Source organism: Typopeltis vanoorti, chromosome 12, assembly GCF_054136105.1.
Source record: "Typopeltis vanoorti isolate ZY-2024b chromosome 12, IOZ_Tvanoo_1.0, whole genome shotgun sequence".
Lineage (NCBI taxonomy): Eukaryota > Metazoa > Arthropoda > Arachnida > Uropygi > Thelyphonidae > Typopeltis > Typopeltis vanoorti.
Genome location: NC_143560.1, coordinates 33,212,985 through 33,238,046, shown reverse-complemented (window position 1 = coordinate 33,238,046; position 25,062 = coordinate 33,212,985). Strand labels below are relative to the sequence as shown.

The 25,062-nt window shown below is 36.5% G+C and overlaps 1 protein-coding gene across 1 annotated transcript in view; it reads left to right on the top strand.

Annotated features, from left to right (window-relative positions):
- Positions 1-25,062, top strand: part of LOC150100673 (rho guanine nucleotide exchange factor 17-like) — a 425,511-nt gene that overhangs the window by 327,959 nt on the left and 72,490 nt on the right. The window contains exons 16-18 of the mRNA XM_090401857.1: positions 10,215-10,258; positions 16,664-16,757; positions 24,378-24,464. Coding sequence (XP_090257983.1) covers positions 10,215-10,258; positions 16,664-16,757; positions 24,378-24,464 — 225 coding nt within the window. The remainder of the gene's footprint in view (positions 1-10,214; positions 10,259-16,663; positions 16,758-24,377; positions 24,465-25,062) is intronic.

Sequence of the window (25,062 nt, the reverse complement as noted above, 5' to 3'; positions counted from 1 at the left end):
TTAGAAGGTGTATGAATTCCATTTCTTTTTTGTCACATGATATTTCCTCCTTCCAATTGATATCACCATAATTAAAATCCCCATAACAATCACTAACCCTGCACTCATTGCCCTAATTTTCCGATGCATGAATTCAATACCCCCCACCCCTCGTACCCCCCTGGCCTATAGCAGCAACCAACTGTATATTTGGTTCCGCTGGTCACTATTTCACACCAGACTGCCTCAAATTAACTATCATTCACACGTCTGTCCTCTTGATATACTACTTTCTTTGGCTGCAACTCATCAGCTATCATCAACAGTAGTCCCCCCCAGTTCTATCTTCTCTATCCTCCCTGAAAATACTGTGCCCATTCACATTCAATTCCAGTAACCACATCTTCTGCTGACAGCCAAGTTTCACTAATGCCTACAACTTTTGGTGAGATTGCACTGACTAATGCTAAAAATTTTTCCCTCTTATTTCGAAGTGTCTTGCGTTAGTATACAAAAATTGCAGATTCCCTTTAGTTCTTGTACCAGCTTTAGAACTGATATACATTCTACTAATTTCAGTAGTCCCATGTCGATTTTTATCCACTCTATTCTTCAAATTATTCCGCAAAAAAGGATCAACAAATATACATTCATAAGTTTCTCCCTCTTACACTCAACCTTTTCAATTTTAGTTTCCCTGCCCAATTTACTTCAACTTGTTGAGAAAACAGTAACTTCTTCAAACACTTATGATCTTCCATGTTCAGATGCAACCCATCTCTTGCATACATCTGTCTTTTGCCTTCAGACACACTCCAGACATCAACAAATTCCAGACCTCTTTTTTTGCACATTCTTGCAATCATATCATTTATTATCATTGCTCGTCTACTTAACTCATAATTGTCAAAACAAGGCAGCACACACACACTATCCTCCCTCTTCTTTCTTTTCTTCTTTACGATATCTAACAATATTCTTAAATCTTTTGCTATCCGATTAATACCACCACTCAGGTCATTTGTACCTACCATAACTATCATCTTTTCTGTATCATGCCCTCTCTTTATTGCTAAAGTCACTCTCTCTATTGTTCCTCCAGACAAGCAATCAGGCATACTGCTCTCCATACTTAAAACAGAATTTAATACTTCCTATGTTTGTCTCAGTCACTGAGACATCTTCAGGGATTACAAAAAATTAATGTAACATATACACAAATACCACACAATACTAAGCTCAACCACATGGGTGACTCTAAAGTCCTATCTAGGTGGAGTGCCCTCTAAGGGCGGTTGTAGGTGGCCTGGAATGTAAGATGGGATCTCTGATGAAAAGTGTTTCCCAAATCTTAGGAAGCTTAATGTAACCATATTCATTAAGATTTGGTTGATTTCTGAGAGCTGCTGCTGATTCTAAAAATAGTCTCTCTTTTTTGAATTTGCTGTGGTGAAGCATGGTGGTTTTTTTCCATGAGATCCTGTGGGTTGTATCCAAGACATGGTCATCCAGGCCTGACTGACCATAGTCGTGGTTGCAGATGTATGACTTGTGTTCCTCCCGGCAGATGGTTGCTGATCTGCCTGTCTGTCCAAAGTACACCAGCTTACAGGAACAGGGTACTTTATAAACTCCAGGCATTGAGAGGGGAGGGAGCTGATATTTTGTAGAACGGATAAGGATAGCAAGATTGCAGTTTAAATGCTGTGTATGGGTTGCACTTTTTTAAAATCTTGGCTATTTTTTCTGATGTTCCACAGATATAGGGTATGGTGATGGCATTTCCAAACTCTTTCTGAAGAAAAGACTGGGAAATGGGGGAGGAACTGATTATTTTTTTAATACTGTGATCGCTGTTGCCATTGGAGAGGAACGTGTTGTGTATATGGTAAAGCTCAGTTGTAAGGGTTCCACTGGAACAAAGATTGTGGGCTCTTTTGGTTAGAGTTTTAATAATGCCATATTGTTGAGCAGGGTGGTGGGAGAGTTTGTGAATGTATCTGCCTCTGTGCGTAGGTTTTCTATATACAGTGAAGGAAAGTGTACCGTTAGGAAGGCATGTAACTAAGGTGTCTAGGAAGGGTAAACAATTGCGTTTTTCCTTTTCCATCATAAACTGGATTCTTGGATGTAGGCTGTTGAGGTGACTGAGGAAGGAGTCTAATGTGTCTAGGCGATGAGGCCCAGACACTTTGTTCAAAGGCTCAAAGGTTCAAAGGTTGTTTGACAAAGGCTCACTTTGTTCAAAGTGAGCTTGTGTCATTTAGTATATATTTTTTTAATTGGTAAATTTTTTCTGTAGTTTTGATATCCCCACTGTCGGTGCCAGGTTATTTTGCACCCCAGGCAAAGTTTACAAGTGAGCCCCTTATTTCATAAACTAAAATGTTTCTAATTGACATTATAAAAAAATAAAATTGTCTTTCAGGTTAAATTAGTAAGTAAATTAATAGGGCTTTTTTTATTTTCTTTTTTAAATAATTTGAAAATTCTATAATTCATTTACAAAAAAAATTATAAAATACCGAAATTTAATATTTTAAAATGTTAACGTTTTAAAATTTTTATCTTAACTGAATTTTAAATAGCAGTAAGTTCAAATCATTTAGGTAAGGAACAAAAAAGAACCAAGAGTTAAATAGTAAAATAGTGTGATGTGTGAGGGGTAAGGAAAAAGAATCGATATCTAAATCATATATCACTATTTAATTTTGATATTTTTGTAAAGTATGAATAAAGCATAGCTTGAAGTTTTGACCCCCTTCATGACTTGCGCCCTAGGCGGTTGCCTAGTTTTCCTAAATGGTAGTGCTGGCCCTGGATAACCCCCACAAAAAAAAGTGATCCTTGTGAATCTGTTTCAAACAAAATCAAATTAGTGAACCATAAAAAGGTTATAAAGAATATACAGATTTGAATACAAAACTTTGTACCCTGTGGTAGAGAATAGACCTGAAATGTGGTTTCAGCAAGATGTGTGATTGCCCACACACGCACACTAAAGCTACAGTGGAACTTCTAAAGACACATATTTTGGCAAGCAAATAATTTTGCAAAGATCTGTAGTTAATTGGTCATCACATTCTCCAGATCTGAAAGTTCCTGACTTCTTCCTCTGGGGTCACCTGAAGGAAAAGGCATATGTGAACAATCCTCAGGCAAGTGAAGGAGAACATTCATGCAGAAAATTAGAGTGCTGTACCTCTGCATGGAACATGCTGTAGAAAAGGCCTGTCTCTCTGAAGCCAAAAACGAAGGCATTTATGTGATGTGATTTTTCATGACTAATAAAAAAAAATCTCCAGGTTCTGTATTTCATTATAACAAAAAATAATAAAAATTATTAATAAATAAAAAAAAGGTATTAAATGTTTAAACCTCTTCATGGCTTATGAAGCCATGAAGTACGTCTGTGTTCTCTTCTGTACATGTCTATGTTCTCTGCACCATTGCCATAATCTGCTGTGCTGTCCTCACAGTTTTAGCAAAATGTCCCCGAAATTTCAGGTCACTATCCACAATCATCCCCAGATCTTTCATCTCCTCCACCTCCTCTAAGATATCCCACCAATCTTATACTCTGCATCCCATCTTTGCTTAACAAATTTTAAAGCCTTACACTTTGCTACATTGAACTGATATACTCATACACTCTCCCATTTACCCAGTCTATTCAAGGTCTCTTGCAAGGCTACAACAACTCCAACTTTCTCTCTCATGCCACTCACCTCTTCATTCACAAACTCTCCTATCCTACCCTCCTGCTCTTCCACAACAGCTCTTGCTTCCTCAGGTCTTCCAATGACTTCAGTCATTACTTTTTTGCAGCAACAGTTTCTCAAGTGACTCACACCAAATCCATTAAATGTAGCCCATCCCTTTTATGCAGCTCCATCTATCCCTCAAATTATTATTATTATTAACACCAGACCTCCATGGAGTCAAAAGACTCATTGAGGGCAAACAGTGTTACTCACAAAGCCCATCAAACCATATTTTAGACTTCACTGACCAACCACTCTTCATACAAAGAATCTACCCCTTATGTCCCTGTTCACACCATCCTTATACAACTTCCCCTTGTTCTGCACTCTTCCCCATTCTATGAAAAATTCCTTCCACATTAACCTTGTAACGACTCTTTACCAACTTAAATGTCTCAATCATATCCTCTCTCTCTTCCTCCTATTCACAAGGCTTTGCAAACTGCATTCCCCCCAATCTGTCCTCATATCACAATTCCAAAGACCAGTAACAAATTTAGTTAGTCTTCTCTAGACCTTTTCCAACATATCTTCATATTTCTGGTGTAAATTGAAGCAAAATTTATCCCACACATTCACAAAATGAATTTCCTTTCTCTCCATACAACTCTGCTAGCACATCATTCCTAATCTTTGTTCACCTTTTCAACTCATCATTATTATAGCTGGGCAATGTACTGACTACCTTATCTACTACACTTTTATCTGTGTGTGTGTGTGTGTTCCTACCATTACCAACTGTTTTGCTTGCTTACTCCTCTTATCCAATACTTCAATCACCTTGATCCCAGAAATCAAATCTTATTCACCTTTTCACTCACCACACCTCTATTCATTTCCCATACTAAAATCATTTGATATCTCTTTTAAAAGGTCATCTTTCATCCCATTCTTCCTCACATTTTTATGCATATATCTCTAATTCTCCTCAGTTCATTCTGCATGTGCTTAATCTCTCCTCATCTTTACCAACTCCACTTTCATCTCTTCAATTACTTTCTCACTGCCATTTACACCAATTATGTTTTCACTACCTTGCATGGGCTTACAGCTCACTACTGCCAGTTATCTCTGTTGTCTTGCCATTATTGTTAGCTGCATTGTCTTTCATGTACTCAACTGTACCATCAACCCTGCATACTCCTGTAGCTACATCCATGATCTTTTGCCTGCTACCACTCACATTCGATGGCATATCATAATCTATAAGCATGTTTTACTTCTTGCACACAAAAATTCTAATCTCTCCTATTAATTCTGCCCATATAGATATCTTTAATCTTTCCCCAAGCATACATGTTGCATTCATGACACCACACCATTTTCGAAAAATGTATGCCACTTGCACAATTCTAAATCTCACCACCATTTTTCTCACTCTCAAAGCCACACACAAGAAACACAAATAATTTAATTAATTCACAACTTTAACTAAACCAAATACCACCTACTGATCACAGTTGTCATACAGTAATATTTAATTAACTAATTATCAATGTCACTAATACAACTAAAAAATTTAATTTTATCTTATCTTATCTTTGGTCATTTCATCAGAGGATGTTTGGTCATCTCATCAGAGGATGTAATTATAAATGAGGTGTCAAATCATCCACCAATTGGTGAAAGTGACCATGAGGTGATTACCTGGGTGGCTGCCAGCAGTGCAAGGACCCCTATGAAAAAAGGGTATATGTGGAACTACAAGGGGGGGGGTGATTATGAAGAGCTCAGGAGACAGCTTGTGGGTGTAGCATGGAATGAGGAGTTAGCTGGAAAAGAGATCAGTGCAGCTTGGGGGATTTTCAAAAACTATTTAGTAGATGCAATGTCTCAATGTATTCCAAGGGTGAGATGGATGAATAAAGAGATTAAGCATGCGATACAGAGAAAAAGGGCATTGTGGAGGTAGCATAAGAGAAGTGGAAGTAATCAATTTCTTGAGGTCTACAAAGACCAGGCAAGGAGGGTAACTTGGTTGGTGAGAGTAGCTAAAGAGAAGTATGAACAGCAGTTAGCTAATGAAGCCAAAAAGAATCCTAGGGGGTTCTTTCGATATGTAGCCAGCAAAAGAAAGAATGATTATGGAAGGATGACATTGATTGGAGGAAATGGTATAAAGACAACTGTTGTGGAATATGTGGTGGAGATACTTAATAAACAGTTCATAAAGGTGTTTCAATCTTGTGAGTGTGACTTCATGGAGAGATTGAGAGCATTTGATGATGGGGAAGAGAGAGACTGACTGTAACTGAGCAGGAGGTGTATGGGGAGGTGAACAAACTAGATGTAAATAAGGCTGTGGGACTTAATAATATATCACCACGTACTCTGAAGGAATGTGCCAGACAGTTGACACCTGCCTTGACATATTTTTTTAATATGAGTCTTGCGCTTGGTCAAGTTCCTAAAAAATGGAAGGAGGGCAAGATTGTGCCACTTCATAAAGGAGGCGATCGAACTCAAGCATCAAACTATAGGCCTATCTCTGTGTCAGGTGTTGTGGTTAAGTTGTTGGAGAAGCTTGTGAGAACTAGGATCCAGAGTTGGGTTGACAACAATGGTATAATCTTTGATGGACAGCATGGATTTGCTAAAGGGAGATCATGTTTTAGTAATCTACTTACTTATTACAATAAAGTGACTGCTTCCTTGGACAGAGGAGAAGGATACACAGTAATATACTTGGATTTTGCAAAGGCTTTTGATAGAGTACCTCATGATAAGTTGACAGTCAAACTAGAGCAGATGGGGTTGGATATTAGATTAGTGCATTGGATTGGAGACTGGCTATCTGATAGGTATCAACAAGTTGTGTATGGGGGTGCGATATCCAGGAAAAGGAAAGCCTCTAGTGGAGTGCCTCACGGGTCTGTTTTAGGGCCATTACTATTTAACTTGTATATTAATGATATTGGTGAAGATATGGATGGAGATATTCAGTTGTTTGCAGATGATGCAAAGTCGGGACGAACCATAAAGAATAGTGAAGATGTTGTGACCTTGCAAGAAGGCCACAACATCTTCACTTGAATAAATTGAGTGATTGGGCAAGCAAATGGGGATGTGACTTCAATGTTGCAAAATGTAAGGTTTTAAAATTTGGAAAACAAAGATGGGATGCAGAATTTATGCTTGGTGAGAATATATTGTTGGAGGTGGAGGAAATAAGAGATCTGGGAGTGATAGTGGATAAGGATCTAAAATTTAGGGGACACCACCAAAATTGTGAACACAAAGACTTCTGGGAATGATGCGGAGGACACTGACGTGTAGAAGTAGGGAGATTCTTGTTCCATTGTATAAGACTTTGATTAGGCCACACATGGATTATTGTGCCCAGATTTAGTCACCGGGTTTTCAGAAGGATGAAGAGATGCTGGAAAGGGTCCAAAGGCGACTGACTAAGGTAGTTTCTGACCTCTGGAATGTTGAGTATGAGGAAAGATTGAGAAGATGTAATTTGCAGAGTCTGGTGGAGAGAAGGAAGAGGGGAGATATGATAGAGACCTATCAGTTGGTAAGGGGTTGTTATAAGATCAATGGTGGAGAAGTTCTACAGAGAATTGTGGGAGAACATAGGAGAACCAGAGGTCATCCCTGGAAACTGTATAAAGAGGGTGTGAGTAGGGGAGTGAGAGGCAGGTTTTTTTCATGCAGGGTTGTGAATGATTGGAATGCCTTGCCTGAGAGTGTGGTGTCTGCAAGGAGTTTGAGTGTGTTTAAGACACGGTATGATGAGATGTGTGTGTGTGATAAAAGGACCTCCCAGATGAGTCTGACTCCATGAGGTCTTGGGAAATAATAATAATAATAATAATCTGCCTTATCTTTCCATCTCTCTCTCTCTCTCTCTCTGCCACCTAGTCAGTCATTCTCAAAACAGTGGAACAATAATCCCCATTAGTTGCACTCTCTCTCTTCTCTTCCCCACCTCATTCTCTTTAACATGTGCTCTCCCTCCTCCTTACAGGGAGCATATGACTGACCTAGTCTTTCCATTTATTCTCCAGATCTGATTACCACAAAGTGAAAGGACATAGCCCTGCTTAAAAGCCCCCCCTCCCATTTGATATCAGTATTGAGACCCCCCCCCCCCCCACAATTGTTGATAAAATCTATTTGGAAGTGTCAGAATAAGATATAATGGAATGAATTCAGCACAAAGTGAAATAATTAAATAGCAGGTTTAATCATTCCAATAATTTGTCTTAGTCACAGAGATAAATACATAAACTTTCCCATTATCTCCCCGCCCTTCTCAACAATATGGTGTCGTCAAAAACCCTTGTCATTAGAGACTTCAACTTCTGTTCTACCTAGGCTTCCCTTACAGAATTTGCCTTTATTCGCCAAACTTTCCTGTCCATGGTTACTATGCCAAAAAGATCTACAAATTATATGTCCCTTCCACCTCCTCACATCCTTCTCAACATAGACTACAACATAGACTACAACTAATGCCATTAATATTCCCTATATCCAGGACACCTCAGAAAAAATAGTCAGAACTTTAAAGAAATATAATTTCTGCACTGTTTTCAAACCTCATTTGAAGCTGACTTCCCTTCTTTGCTTTCTTAAGAACCCACTTCCTCCTTTCACAGTTCCACGTGTCTACAAGATTCCTTGTTCAAACTGGGAGATCTGCTCACATCCGCTTAGATGAACACAGAAAATACATCTGCTGTGATAACTGTGGTCTGTCAGTTTTAGCTGACCATGCCTTGGATACTTTGCACAAGATCATATGGAATAAAACTATTATGTTTCATTACAGCAAATACAAACTGGAAAGTCTCTTTTTAGAATTAGCAGAAAATTTAAAAAAACAGCCTAATCGTAATAAATATGTTAATGTTACTTAAACCAACAGCTAAGATTAGCCGACAGCACAGTCACAGAGTGCACCCCTCATAGGATTTTAAGATTTAAATAGTCTAGTTTCTTTTGCTTATTGTTTTGTGTATGTTTTTGTATGTGTTATTATGATTTTAATATTGTATTCCTGAAGATGTCTCTGTGAAAGAGATAAAATATCAGAATGATTAAACTTGCTGCTTAATTATTTCTCTTTGTGCTGTATTCATTCCATTAAATTTTATTCTGAGTAAGCATAAATGCACATCTATATGGAAGTTTTTTTTTTTTTTTTTGGAAGGGGGGTATTTTTATTTTATTTTTTTTGAAAATTTTCTTGTATTTTTGATATTTTATGAAATTGTAGGTTTTGTGGTGCTTTTTTAAAGCCAATGAGATGATAATTTTTATGCTGTCTTTCATGGTGTATTGGGAAAATTTATAGAGTAGGTGTGAATGACTTATTCACACAGGGAGAGCCCAGATGCCAGTGAGTGTCCACAGCAGTGCTCCGTACAAGCCGCTTTACTTGGACTCTTCCAGGCACATCCTTGCAGAGTAAGCAGCACCAGAATTATTTGCCTGCAGATTGGGAAGCCTCTTGAAGTGTTACCAACAGTTTCATTCTCATATACTATCTGACAGCTGGCCTTAGAAACCCTTTTACTAATATATGGGAAGAAAGGGAGAGGACAGAAACTGAAGACAAAACATAGCAATAGTTACTTAACAGCTCCAATAAGCAGAGGAGTGCTTATTGGAGCTGTGATTTCATCAACTGGGGGAGGGGGATTCTAGTTGGCATTTTCTGTTAGGGAAGGTATGCTTTTAATGCAGCAATAATTTCATAAACAAGTCTCTCTCTCTCTAGAGACTTGTTTATGGAAACAGACTATACCATAAGAAGACTAGTAAAAGATATGCTACCTTTACTAGTAAAGGATATGGCTCAGAAAATTGGGCAAAATAATATTGGTATTAGTGATTCTGCATTGACAGAGAAGGAGCTTTTTTGGGGAGAATAGAATATCCCCTCCCCCAAAAGAGAGGATTTAATGGAATTTAGTCTGGCTAGGGCAGATATTTAGCAAGTGGACTATAATAGTAATGGTCAAAGATGATGAGCTTGAAGTTATTTGTTCTGGAAACAAATAGAAGCAATCAGGATGAGATGCATATGAATATGATGGTATTGCAGTCACTAAAGAATAACTTTAGCACATGTAGGTAGTAAGAAGTTGATGAATGCAGAAGTGGTAGAATTACTGAGTTATTTCAGCAGGGTTTAAAGAAGTTATTCATTGGTGAGTGCAATATCATAGTTATATATTTTTCACAAAGTTCATGAAGCAATGTATGACAAGTTGTAAGTGAATGAAATGGATTATAGGAACGTGTGTGATTATCATTTTGAATGAAATTAAGGAAACATATGATAGATGTTAGGCTGGTCAAAATGTCTACTACAATAATTCTTTGTACTCCATAGAAGATGTTTAGTATAAGTTTCATTTAGTAAATATTTTATTTTTAAAATTAACTGAAATTAGTGTTTTGGAAATGGAAAAATTAATTAGATTTTTTTTTTTGCTCTTTTCCTTTAATTTTCAGTGATTCAAGTGATGATGAAGATTATGATGCTATAGACTCCCCTGGTAAAAATGCTTCATTATAATTGTCCTTTTAGTCTTAGTTTAAGTTTATTTTTTTTTCTTATTTTAAATGGTACCTCGTTAATTAAAATAGTTTTTTAAAGACACAAGAAGTAATAAACATTTTTTTCAGTTGTTTTTATTATTATTACTAGCTGAGCCCTCCCACTTCACTGAGGTTAACAGTGAAGTTAACCTCACTGTGAAGTTAACTTCAGGTTAACTTGAAGTTAAACAAATACCTTGAAGCTGCCAGCAGTTCACTTCAGGGTATTTGCTCAAGTATTTGGTGCTGGTGCTTTCATCATGATGTAGAATTGTGAGGATTATAACACTTCTTTGTAAACAACATTAGAAGTTTCATCAACCTTGACAAAAATAATTAAATTCTCAGGACTGTAACTCAAGAACATGCTACATATAACTGCCTGTGTCTGAAACGTTCACCTCTTAAATCCAAATCTGCATATCTAAGGGTCTGTTCTTGGACTTTATTAATCATCACTGCAAAGCAAACTCTTATTGGAAATTGTAATCATTTGAATGCAAATGTATAGTCTAAAGCAGTGGGTCTTAATCTTTTGAGTGATCGGTACCCCCCTTGAATCTAAAAATTAGTTCTCGCACCCCCTTGAAAAATGTGTTTCTATTTCTTTATTTAGGAAATTACATCTATTGCAAGATAATTTATTTATTGAAAAATAAACACATACATTTACATATACATACAAAACAATATCTCAATTGTTAATGGCTATGTTGTTGTTTATTCATAATAATACTTTTGAAGTGAGGCTTTTTTTTGAAAGAGCCACGCATAAGTCATCACTTGCATTTAAGTGATTTCTGGCTTTTGTTTTTATGTGCAAAAGTGATGAATATCCCATTTCACACAGGTAGGTGGTGGCAAATGGTAAAAGTGTCTGCAATGCTGCTTTTGCCAGCTATGGATAAGGTTCTAACTGTGTACACCAGAATTGTTCTAAGCCAGATTTTTAAATTCCATTTGAATATGTGCATTGGCTCGTATTTCAATAAGATCATCTTTTATTAAATAGCTGTCATCCATCGAATCTGGGTCAAAATTTTGAAACTTCTCTTACACTCCTGGAAATGCTTTCTCACACCCCAGGTTAAGAACCACTGGTCTAAAGGAATGAGGGGTATCCGAGGAATGAAGACAATTTCTCCAATGCCAGTACCTGTAAATATCACAGCTTCTATCATATTTGCCTTCAACAATTTTACTTGAAGCCTAGTTCCATTGCAAGGATTTTGGGGGGTGGGGTGCAGATTTTGGAGCAACATAATAGGAACACCTATTTTCAATTTAATTTCATTATGTTGTCCAGAATCCTAAGTTACACAGTTATTCATCGTTCTCCAATTCAGCTACAATTTTTCCATGTTCTTTTAGAAATTCTGTTATTAAGTAATGTAATTGCACCAGTATATTTTTCTATCATAGATGATGTGACATCTAAAAATGCCAATGAGTTTGTCACTTGAAAGGTTATGATTCTTTAAAACTTCAATTATTTCTTTACAAATATTTTCTCCAGTAGTATGACCATGTAATGATCATATATCTACAAGTTCTTCAGTGATTTCAAAATCTTTATTTACTCCACATACATAAACTAATAATTGTGCAATATTGCTAGCATCACAACTCTCATCTACTGCAATGGAAAATTAATGAATTCTGTATGTTTCATTTTAAGAGTATCAGTTAAATTTTCAGATATGTCAGCTATTCTACTTTTCATGGTTATTCTTGATAAACTAACTTCTTGAAAAAAAAAAGATTTTTTTTTTCTCTGGACATATTTCTTCCCAGAACAATCTAACCAGTCAGATTTTAGTATTTGTTTAGCACACACACTATAGTTAATTTCTTTAATTTCTGTTAATGCAGTGAATGTAAACAAACTTTTTTTCCTTAATAAAATTATTTATTTATATACAACAATAAAAATATATGAATCTACTGATTTTTTTAAATATATTTAATATTATACCAATTTTTTTTCTTCTATTTATTCAGCTTATGAGGGCCGCATTCAGCCCGTGGGCAGTCAGTTGTGCATCCATGCTCTAAATGTTAAAAAATGGCCTATTAAATTAAAAAACTTCTTCTTCTTATCTTTAAGGATTAGGCATTTGTTTGCTTGTTCCAGCTTCACTGGTCTTTCCATCTTATTGCTGGTCTTCCCCCCCCCCTCTCTCTCTCTCTCTCTTTCCCTTTGGTCTAAACTTTTAATAAAATAAAATTCTCAATCAAACTGTAATCAACTGATACAGTGGTATTACCTTTCTATAATCACAGCTATCATTATATTGCTATTTTCATTTGAATATATCATTTTTACTGTGTATATCATATAGCATGATACATATTAATTTAAAAGGTATTCTGTCTCTACTTTCTGAGGAAGCTATGAGGATGGTCTTAATAGTTCTCGGCCTAACAATGAAAAAATGAATTTATAATTTCAAAATTATTTTTATTTTCAACATAATCTTTCTTAAGACTAATACATTTATTCCAGTGATGCTCCAGTGCAATTATCCCGTCCCTGTAGTGGTTCTCAGTAAGATCTGCAAAATACTCCTCTACAGCTGCAATCACCTCTTGATTCAAAGAAAAACGCTAACCAGCGAGGAAGATTTTTAATTTTTGGATAGAAATCAGAGGGAACCAAATCTGGAGAATAGGGTGGATGTTCCAACAATTCATAGTGCATAATAAATTTACTTTAATCCTTTATCTAAGTGTAAGCAAACAAAGTTTGCACCTGAAGTATCTTCAGGACTGAGGCAACTCGTGGTAAAGGTGGACTAAACTCTCATCACTTGTCTTAGTATCTCCCATAATGCAAAATGCATCTGCTTGCAGACATGCATAACTATGCAATAATGGAAGGGCCACTACCAGACCAGTTTTAACCTTTATTGAGATCTCATTAGTGGGAGCCAGACTAACCAAGTGAAAAAAAGACAAAAAAACTTCCAACATCTTTCTCTAATCCAGAGTAATTTAATAATAAAGTGAGACACCTTTTGGCAACTCGTATAGGTAAATATGACTTCTCCATTAATTCCACCTTAGTATTACCACCTTTGGGTCTGGCTGCCACTTATGAGACCTCAATAAAAGTCAAAAGTGGTCTGGGTAGTGGTCCTTCCCTTAATGCATAGCATTATGCATGTCCGCAAGGAGATGTGCTTTGCATTATGGGAGATACTAAGACAATTGATGAGAGCTTAGTCCACCTTTACGACAAGTTGCCTCAGTCCTGAAGATACTTCAGGCACAAACTTTGTTTGCTTACACTTGGATAAAGGATTAAACTAAATTTATTATAGTCTAACCAAGTGGGAAAAAAAAACATCCAACAATTAATAGTGCAGATACCATAATTTTCCCATTGCCAAAATACCTTCATGGGCAGATGCATTGTCCTGATGAAAGATGTTTTTTTCTTCTGCAAACTTGGTTTTTCTCTCAATTTTGTTTTGTCTAGTCTGGTTAAAAGATCGGAATAATAATCCCAGGTTATTGTTTTACCCTTTCAAGATAATTAATAAACAAAATGCCTTTAGCATTCCAAAACACTGATGCCATGATCTTTTCTGCTGATAGAACTGACTTTGTCTTCTTTGGCATTGAACAACTGGCTTCTGTCCACTGTTTTGACTGCTATTTGGATTCTGGTGTGTAATGGTGAATCCAAGTCTCATCCATAGTAATAACTCAATGAACAAAATTCTTGTTAAAACTTTCCAAGCACTGTTCAGATATTTTCATGCGAGTGCATTTTTGATCTGATGTGAGCAAGTATAGCACCCACCTTGTGCACAGCTTTTTCATTTACAATTCTTCATGCAAAATATATCCTACATGTTTTCTTTTGAAATGCCTATAGTCTCAGCAATTTCACCCACTTTGACTCACTGGTCATCCAATACCCTATCGTGCACTTTATCAATGATTTATGGTGTTGTTACACTTTTTGGACATCCTTCACATGGATCATCTTCAAAGCTGGTACAGCCATGTTTAAACTCGGCTGTCCATTTCTTAATTATCAAAAATGAAGGAGAAGAGTGCGCATAAACTTTTATGAACTTCGAATGAATTTCTTTTGGTGTTAAACCTTCTTTTACAAATAATTTTATAACTTCACAATACTCAATTTTATCCATTTCAGGGGATACAGACAACACTTTTGCTTCAGACAGCTGTATTAAACAAACTACTTGATAGAATGACTTGCAATTTCACAGGGATGCTTATGACAGATGTACCAAATTAGAAAAAAAAAATTGTGCCGATAGTGTTGCGAAAAAAGAAACAACTATGGAGGGAATTTAAGGAGAAAGGTGACCGGCAGGCACATGAACGGTATAAAGCGCAGGCCAGAACGGTAACGAGTGTGGTAAGAAAAGCAAAAAAGATTACGAAAGAACATTGGCCATGCAGGTTAAAGAGAATCCTAAACAGTTTTTTAGATATGTAGCAAGTAAAAGGAAAAATGTATATGACAGAATGATTTTAAAGAATGCCGATGGTAGGGAGGTAACTGAATCAGTTGATATAGTTGAGTTACTGAGTGAGCACTTTGCAAGTATGTATCATCCAGGTGGTGACATTGCAGAAATGAATAAACCAGTAGATTATACGGGAATTGTGGTGAATGAAGTGGAGGTGAGTATTCTATTGCATAACCTCAATGTCAATACATCCGTGGGATTGGATGGTATACCAGCTCATGTCATACGAGAAGCAGCTAAAGAATTGTCAGTACCCTTGACCATTTTGTTTAATTTGAGTCTCGAGTCTGGGTTGGTCCCGAGGGGATGGAAAGAGGGGAAAATAGTTCCACTGCATAAAGGTGGTTCCAAGACTGCTGTTGTAAATTACCGACCAATTAGCACATCAGGAATCATTGTCAAGGTCTTAGAGAAATTAGTTAAGAAAAGAATACAGGATTGGATAGATAAAAATGGGATATTGTATGGGGAACAACATGGTTTTGTGAAGGGTAGATCATTCCTCAGTAACTTGCTCACGTTTTATAACACAGTGATGGCTGAACTGGATAGGGGTATTGGGTTTACAGTGATACTACTGGACCTTGCCAAGGCCTTTGGCAGGATACCGCATGGAACCCTAATCAGTAAACTGGAGCAGATGGGGATAGATATAGGTTTAGTGAGATGGATAGGAGGGTGGTTGAAGGAGAGATACCAGAGAGTGGTTTATGCAGGAGTCGAGTCTAAAAGACGACTTGTGACTAGTGGTGTGCCGCAGGACTCTGTTCTTGGACCACTGCTTTTCAATTTGTTCATCAATGATATAGGAAAGGATTTGAGAGGAAGTGTTCACTTGTTTGCTGATGATGCAAAGTTGGGTAGAGCAATTGTGAGTGCACAGAATTTTGCAGGATGATTTGGATAGTTTGGAGGACTGGGCTAGGGAAAATGGATGTCAATTTAATGTGGCAAAGTGTAAGGTTATGCACTTTGGGGTGAAAAGAATAGCAGCAGTATATCACATTGGTGGAACTGTACTCCAGGAGATTGATGAGGCCAGGGATTTGGGAGTGTTGGTGGATAGGGGATTGAAGTTTATGGGGCACATTGCAAAAGTGACTAAATCAGCTCATCAAATCACTTGACTTCTGAAAAATACTTTAACATGCAGAGACAAACAAGTTGTTGTTCCTCTGTATCGAGCCTTGATAAGACCCCATCTGGACTACTGTGCTTAGTTATGGGCACAAGGCTTTCTTCGTGATGGGGAGGAAGTGGAGAGGATCCAGAGACGAGTGACCAAGATGATAGAAGGTCTGTGGAATGAACCTTATGAGAATACGTTGAAGATTTGTGGGTTGCAGAGATTGGACGATAGGCGAAGGAGGGGTGATATGATTGAGACATTCAAATTACTGAAGGGTTTCTATAAGATTGATCCAGAAGATATTTTTGAAAATATGACTGGTGGTGTGAGGACTAGGGGCCATGCATGGAAGCTGGGCAAGAGCGTGATTGACAAAGGAGTTAGAGCTAGGTTTTTTACTTGGAGAGTGGTGAATGAGTGGAATAAGCTTCCAGAGTCTGTTGTGGGTGCTACGACCGTGAATGAGTTCAAGGCAAGGTATGATAGATACTGTGTCAATGTCAAATAGTTGTTCTTGACATGATGTTAGGGCCTCCCTCGATGAGTCTGTCGACTCCTTGGAGTTGCCCGGAACAACAACAATAATAATAATAATAATCTGTGGTCGAGGCTGCGAACCTTTCAGACCATTTTCATACGGTGTTTATGCCTAGTTTAATGACAAGATTGGATCATATTTACATACTTATTTTCTTACACTATGTTTTGCATTTTCTTCTTAGATGATGATTTCAAGATAAGGAGGTCATCAGTACCCAGAGATGAAGATACTGACAACCAGCAGCCTACAATGTGGTTGGGCACAGAAGATGGATGGTAAGTATATTCATTATACAATGCAAGGCCAAAGGCGGTAGAGGTAGAAAGATGTTTTTCTATCTTAGTTTCTGTCCCTCCCTTCCCTACATACATGTTATAGCTATAATATTTGTTACAGTTTCATCCTGGATACAACTGAATATCATATTGAAAAGTGTGTAAGAAAGTTTTAAAATGAATCAAAGTTGAGCAGCTTTCAGAGCGAACTGTAGACTCAAATATTATTTCTAAAAATAAATGAAATAATTTGAAAATAAGAACCAACCTTGGAGATTCAGTGACAAACTCTGAAAAAGCATTGATTCAGAGAGGCATGTGGTGTGGTTGTCTGCAAGGATAGAAAAATTTGAACTTCATAGTTTACTTAGGAAGGAAGTTAAGAGGCAGTCAAAAAAAAGACGAAAGCATATCAAAAGATCCTGACAAGTAAATCAGCTTGTGCTCTGAGAGAATATAGAGAAAAATGTAAGAAGTAAAGAGATATGTAAAACCAGCTAAACGAGCATCATGGGAAGACTTTGGCAATAAAATAGAAAATAAATATTGGGAAGGTAGCCAAATATTCTGGGGCTATTGAGAAAACTTAGAAATGGAGGAAAGAATTTTGTAAACGAAATCAGAGATGATAAAGACGATGTGAAAGAAAGCTGAAGATAAAGATATTCTGTATGCCTGGTTAATTACTGTACTTTGAAAAATTGTTAAACGAAACAAACAATGGAGTGATGAAGCACAATATATGCTTCATCACTCCATTGTTCATCACTTCATCACTCAAATGCCAACCACACGTTCTCATAACTATAAATTCACACATATGCCACAATAATTAACTTTTTAATAATATATAAATATTTCGTCTCAAGTGTCATAAAACATCAGTACAGTTATCAACAATAATAGGAATTACATTAAAAAAAAAACACATTAGTGCACATGCTTTCATTGGAATTCCTCTATGTATACAGTAACACATTTAAGGACTAAATGCTATTCGATTGTAATTAAATTAAATTAAAACTGATAAACTTATTTTATATAGTTGAGGATAACAATTTCCTAAACTTTTGGAATAGTGAAACAGTCATTACTGTTAAGATTGAGTCTGTGCCGTAAGGCTTCAGCAGTTTCTTTATACAAACACTCATGTTTATATATGGATCGATGTAGTAGCTTGGTGTGTTGCCATTGGATCCTGTGGTTGGCATTTTCAACTCCATGTTGTGCGAGACCAGAATTGTGAGGTTTAATAAGACAGATGTGGTCTTGATGTTCAGAGTTATGTTTATTTACAGATTTTCCTGTTTGTCCATAGTAAGACAAGTTACAAAAACATGGCACTTCATATACGGCAGGTAACATCAGTGGTGAGAGTTTGTCTTTTGGAGAAGGTAAAAAATTGTGAATTTGATTTATTGGTTTATAGGTAGCAGCGAGTTTGTATTTCTTCAAATTTTTTAAAAACTTTTTTACATGTGAATTTATAGTTATGAATATTCCACAGGTTTTTTTTTTCTCTCTCTCTCTCTCTCTCTCTCTCTCTGTATATATATATATATATATATATATATATATATATATAAAAATCACTTTCTCATTTTTCCTGAGGTGCTGGTGACTGAGTTTGGAGCAGCATAACCCTAACAGAGCAAATGCTGTTAGAATTGCCTGTCTAGGGCTACTTAATGCCTCTGGCATTAAGTAGCCCTACCACTGGACTTATCCAGCAAAAGGCCTAGTAACCTGTCCTGGGAAAATTTAATATACTTTCAGGTCTCAGCCAAAGAAAACCCAGATGGATTATCAGAGAAATGACCATAACCATGATTCAGGAAAGGATAAACGAAACTGGAAAAAGGAACATATAATGAAAATTGTAATTTGGAATGTAAGCAGCATCATACACAAAGAAGAGGAACTTGATGAACAACTAAACCAAGCCAATATAAAGATATGCAAAGTGCCAGAAACAAAGAAAAAACAAAAAGAGAAACAAATAACTATATACAAGTCTCTAGCAGAGTAAAAAAAAAAAAAGAAGAAAGAGCAAAAGCAGGTATAATGATAATGATACATAAATCTATAAAAAAAACTATGTTTTTTTATAGAACAAAAAACAACTGCTGGACTGAAAATTATAATATTGTATATTATAACTACTGAACTAAATACATAGAAATCTTAAAACACAGAGAAGTATGTAGAAATACATAGAAATCTGAAACTCAAAACATTAAGTGTCTCATAAGAATAATTGATATATGCACCAGAAGAGGGGAAAGAAGAAGACAGTAAAACTTTTTACAAAGAATTGCAGCAGAAAGTCATAGATAAAACAAATAAAACAGACTATTTACTTGTATTTATTACTACTCACTTGAGGTGGGAAAAAGCCTGAAATCTAGAAAAGAAACTGGAGTAGATGATATTTATAACCAGAACTGCGGGGGTATGAATATATAATGTCTTTATTGTATAATTCATAAGACCTGCTAAGGCTGAATTCAAGATTATTGGAATAGAGTGTTCATAGCATCCATCTATAAAATTGAATGTGAAAATTGGAATTTCCTACTCAGTGTTGCAGATTCTTAAGATATATGCAAGCATACTTGAGAAGAGGCTAAGAAAAATCAGGAAAGAGAAACTTGAGTAAGAACAAATTCCGAGTGATATAAGGATTATTATTTAAGATCAGATTTTCACTTAAAGATAAATAGTCAAGAAATCATAGGAATATAACATCTGGAAAAAAATTATTTAGAAAATTTGTTCATCAGAAATGTGTTTGTATGTATGGATTTTTTATAATATAGTCAACTCTCACTATAGCAAATCTCATGTAGTCACAGGAGTAGATAGTTTGTAATGAACTTCTTTTAGCATTATTTTGTACTTATGGAAGTTTGGTTTAGATTTATCAGCAGTTTGTTATAACGGTGTTTGCTATAGTGAGAGTCAGCTTTAATCTGTTTGAAACACCAGTAATGGTGTAAAAAATGTAGATAATAATTTCTAGCTAATAGTCCTATATTATTCTAAGCTGAATAATTTTGAGTTTTGATAAGATAAGCATTAATGATTTGTTATCTTTTATTTAAAGATAAGTTTGGATGCCTATTGAATACTTCATGTGCAAATTTTGTTTGCTTAATCCTTTTTTCCAATTCAATTTTTCTTTCACCTGCTACTGTATAGAGGCCTGGTGTGGTGGTATGCTTTGCCTATGGTTGAGGTTCAGCATAATGTTTTGGGCACAGCAAGACATACAATAGCGAACAAATTAATCCGAATAGTTTTGGTTTGGTTTGGGTTTTATTTCACTATTTTGGTTGAGTGTTGCATGTTTTAACTGTCTCTACGATATTTATTAATAGTGTTGTGTGCTTTTAACAGTGCCAACAAGTTGACATGCATAGTGTTTCATTCATTTTGTGTAGCTATAAAACAGATATATCTCCAAGAAAGTGTATTCAAAAATATGTGTATTCATTAAAAAAAAAAGTGTATTCAAAAATATGTATTCTTTCTCAGCACACATCCATGACTCAAAGACAAATTGCCAATTTGTGTGGTGTTGGTTTGGGTACTGTTAATGCAATTATAAAGAGGTTTAGAGAGACAGGTACATTTCCTCCTGAAAAAAAAAAGAAAATGCGAACGAAAAAGGAGAACTACACTTACTCAAGATCGTTTGCTAGTAAGGAAAAGCAAACTGAATCCAAGATTGATGTAGACTTAAATAGAGACTTGGCAGCTGGTGGGATTAATGTTTCTGACATGACAGTCTGTCGAAGATTGTTGGAAGCAGGGTGGACTGCCCACAAACCAAAAAAAGGAACAGCTTGATAAAGGCTATGCAGTGGGCACAAGTGTACAGAGATTGGCCTGTTGAAGAAGTGGAAGAAGGTCATATTCTCAGATGAGAGTCATTTCTTTGTCAAAGGAGAGCGAGGACCCCATGTTAGCAAATCAGCAACTGAGAAAATTTCTTCTGCTCACCTTCAAGCTCCTAAAGACCCAGCTAAGAAAATGTTCTGGAGTTGTTTTACATATGACGGTCCAGGATTACTTCTGTTTGTTGATGGCATGAGGAAAACTGACCAATACATAAAAATATTGGAGAAAAGAGTGGTCCCACAGATCCAGAAAGACAAAGAACTCATCTTCCAACAGGATCTCGCTCCATGCCACACTTCAAAAACATGAAAGAGTTCCTCAAAAATCACAATATCCAATTGCTTCACTGGCCAGGTAACTCTTCTGACATTAACCCAATAGAAAATTTGTGGGCCATAGTGAAAAAGAGATGGAAAAGTAAATTGTGATACAAAGGATAACTTAGTCAGCCTGGTTAGCTGAGTGGTTAGTGTATCCGCTCTCCAGCCAAAAGGCTGCAGATTCAAATCCCGCACATGGGCATGGATGTTTGTGATTGTCTGTAAAATACTAGTGGGTGGTAGTCAGCAGTAGATGGCGTTGGCACAGGTGATGATCAGTTTGTTGAGGTTGGTGGATTGAGTGGTGGAGTTGGTGATGACAGAGAGCTGTGGAGTAGGTGCCCTCCTTTGATGAGTCTTTGGACTCCCTGGAGGTGTATAATAATAATTTTAATTTAACCTTTATATCAATGACATTGTCAGTGGATTGCAAGGGGATATTCAGTTGTTTGCAGATGATGCGAAGCTGGGAAGGATTATTAGTAATAGTGCAGATGCGGCAGCCCTGCAAGAGGATTTGAATAAGCTAGATAGATGGGCAAATGGATGGGGTTTCGGTTAATGCAGCAAAATGTAAGCTCTTGAGGTTTGGGAAGCATCGATGAGACACTGCATATTTTATGGGAGGAGTTATACTGGAGGAAGTAGGGGAGACAAGAGATCTGGGGTTGATGATTGATAGAAACCTGAAATTTAGGGGACATATTGCAAAGGTGGCGAAGGTAACACAGAGGATTGCTGCAATAATGAGAAGGACACTGACCTGCAGAGATAAAACAGTTATCATCCCGTTGTATAAGACCCTGATCAGACCACACTTGGACTATTGTTCTCAGATTTGGTCTCCAGGATTTGAAGGGGATAAATTAACTGTGGAAAGGGTACAAAGGCAGATAACAAAGATGGTTTCAGGACTGTACAATGATAGTTATGAGGATTGGCTGAGGGAATGTGGACTGCAGAGTTTGGTGGATAGAAGAAGGAGAGGTGATATGATTGAGACTTTTAAACTGTTGAGAGGTGGTTACAGGGTTGACACTGGGGAGTTCTTTCGTTTGGTTGAACAGCAGGAAGGAGTGATGACAAGAGGCCATAAATACGAAAGGAAACTGTGAGCAAGAGGGTGAGGAGTGGTTTCTTTGCATGGAGGGTGGTTGAACCATGGAATGCATTGCCTGATAGAGTGATGAGAGCGAGAGCAGTCAATGAGTTCAAGGAATGGTATGATAGACTTTGTGTTTTTTAGGGGGGGGATCTCCCCTTGATGAGTCTTGATAGACTTTGTGTTTCTTAGGAAGGACCTCCCACGATGAGTCTTTTGACTTCATGGAGGCCTGAATAATAATAATAATAATACTCCATTAACAATCCATTATAAAAGTATGGTTTCAAGATGCAGAAATAAGAAAAATGGGTTCTACGTTGGTAGAGTCCATTCCATGCTTAAGTAAATTAATGAACTTATTAGGAACAGAGGAGCACATATAAATTATTAGGTAAAGTTGGAGTTTAATTTTTGTACTTATTTTCTTGCAAAATTTAAATTTATCTTTAAAATGTGAGTGTTTAGATTAATTATGTTCGTTACTGTATGTAATATATATACAGGCTTGGTCCAAGAGATATACAAGTTATTTATAAGTTTTTGTTTTGAGCAATGTGAGAGAGTAACCTTTTATAGTAAGAGAAGGAGATCCATGGAAGATGATTTATCATCTTGTAAAGAATATTATGAAGGCCTACTGCACTGGAATGACAGATTAGAAGAGCTCTTTTTAGTTCTTCCTTAATGATAAGCTGATTGGATGACTCTGACGTATTGGTAGAAAAGTTTAACCACTGTTTCTCTTGTTGCTCTTTCAATATTAAAAATTCAGGAGGATAGGAAGTTGTTGCTGGCATTCTAGTAAAATTATCTCCTAAAAGTGTCTGCAATTTATGAAACAATTTTGCTAAAATCTCAGTGACAAAAGGATTAAACAATAATATAATTACTTACAAGTATGATTTACTTTGTAATCAGTGTTAGCAATTAGGAGCGTTCTCAAAAAATAAAGCATGGCTAATTGTTCTTTCTTATACATATACTGGCACTGAACTGGAACCCTTTATACAAATGTACATAAATATCACTTACACAATGTATATGTAAAATAGTGAGTCATATGTGTGTGTGTCACCACATGTTCTAGACAACTATTTAAGAAAGCTGTTGGTCAGTAATCATTAATAGTGTTTATCACAATGGGAAAAACAAAGGATCTTTTGGAGTTTGATAAAGGGCTAATTGTGGATGCACATTGTGGGTGTAGCTGGAGCCACAATTTAGAAAACGGCACAGCTGACTGGTTTCTCAAAAGGCAAGATATCCTGGATGTTTAATCAGTGGAAAAATAACCAGTCTTATGACAGTCTGTCAGGAATGAGATCACCATCATCTGAGAAGTCTTGCATGGACCAGCAGAACTTCCTGCATTTGTAGTAATTGACAGAAGCATATTTAATGAAGGCTGTTTCTGACCAATATCTCACCAAACAGGGAATTTAAGAGGGTTGGTATCGGCAGTCACATGCATATATGGAAACCACTAATTTATGTGAAGAACCCGAAAGTTCATCTACAGTTGTGTCAGAAACACCATGACTGAACACTGGAAAAAAAATCATGTGGTCTGACAAGTGACAGTGCACCTTGTTCTACTGATGGTAAGCAGAGAAAGTTTGCTGGGAGCCCCATGAAGCAGTGAACCCAGCTTGCCTTGTAAACACAACTCAAGGTTCTGAGGGTGGGACATGTTCTGATTATACTTAACTAGTCCTTTGATATTGCTGAAATGTCAGGTGTCCTCCATTGAATATCTGAACATTGTTACTGATAAAGTTCATCCTGCAACACTGACTTTTTATCCAACAGGTGATGGTTGTTTCATGGACAACAATGCTACTATCACACAAAAATTGTTCAGCAGTGGTTCAGTGAGCATGACAGCAACTTCCACCATCTTCCCTGGCCACCACAAAGCCCAGATCTGAACCCCATTGAGAATGTATGGGATATGTTAGAAAACAGATCCGGGAGTAAAGTCCTCTTCTGTCAAATTTGAGCCAGTTAAAGGACCGTCTGGTGAATGCCTGGTATGTTGTAGACATAGATGCAATCTACCTTGACATTTTACCTTGTAGAATGTCAAATTGCATATGTGCTGTAATTCAGGCTAAAGTAGGTCCAACATGATATTAAATAAAAGTTTCTAATTCAGTCGCTGGTATGTATAGAAAGAGGAAAATCAGATTTGAAAACGCTAGTTTTAAATATACAAACTAATACAGAAATTGAAAAAACTGAAACATTGAAATGAAGGTAATGTGAAGATTTAAAAAAAATTTAATTTTTCAGTATCTATGTTTATAACTGTAATGACAACATACGTATCAAGAAGACAAAGGTCAGAATGCAACACCCAGCTGCCATTTATAGTATTGTGTGAGTATTCTGCTTAGTTGAATGCCTTAAATAAATGTTCATATAGTTTATGTATAGTAGTCTTAAGTCATATTTCTATATTATTATTATCTTCATCAAATTCCTCATATATATCCTCAAGGGGTGTACAGGATATGATAGTACTACATGAAAAATTTACATTGTTACTAACTTCCTATCTACAATTTTCCTACAAATCAGTCTGTTACCTGTCTATCTTATATTTTATCTTCTAAGGTACTTTTCACATTATCAATCCACCTGTATTTTGGTCTTCCTCTGGGTCTTTTTCCTGCCAACCTGGCAGAGAACACTTGATTTGCTAATATTTCCTCTCCCATTCCGTTTAAGTGACCATACTACCTGAGATTAGCTCTACTAACACATTCCTGGATGCTAACAGTGGCAAGTTCTTTCCTAATATCCTTGTTTTTAATATGATATTGCCATTGATTACATCTGTTCTTTCCCCCTAAACTTTCTCAGGACTCTCATATCTGCTGTCTCTAGTCTTTGGTCAAGTGTTTTCTTCTAACCTAGCTCTCAGATCCATAAGTTAAAATTGCCTTGAATACTGACTTGTATACAGCTAATTTGG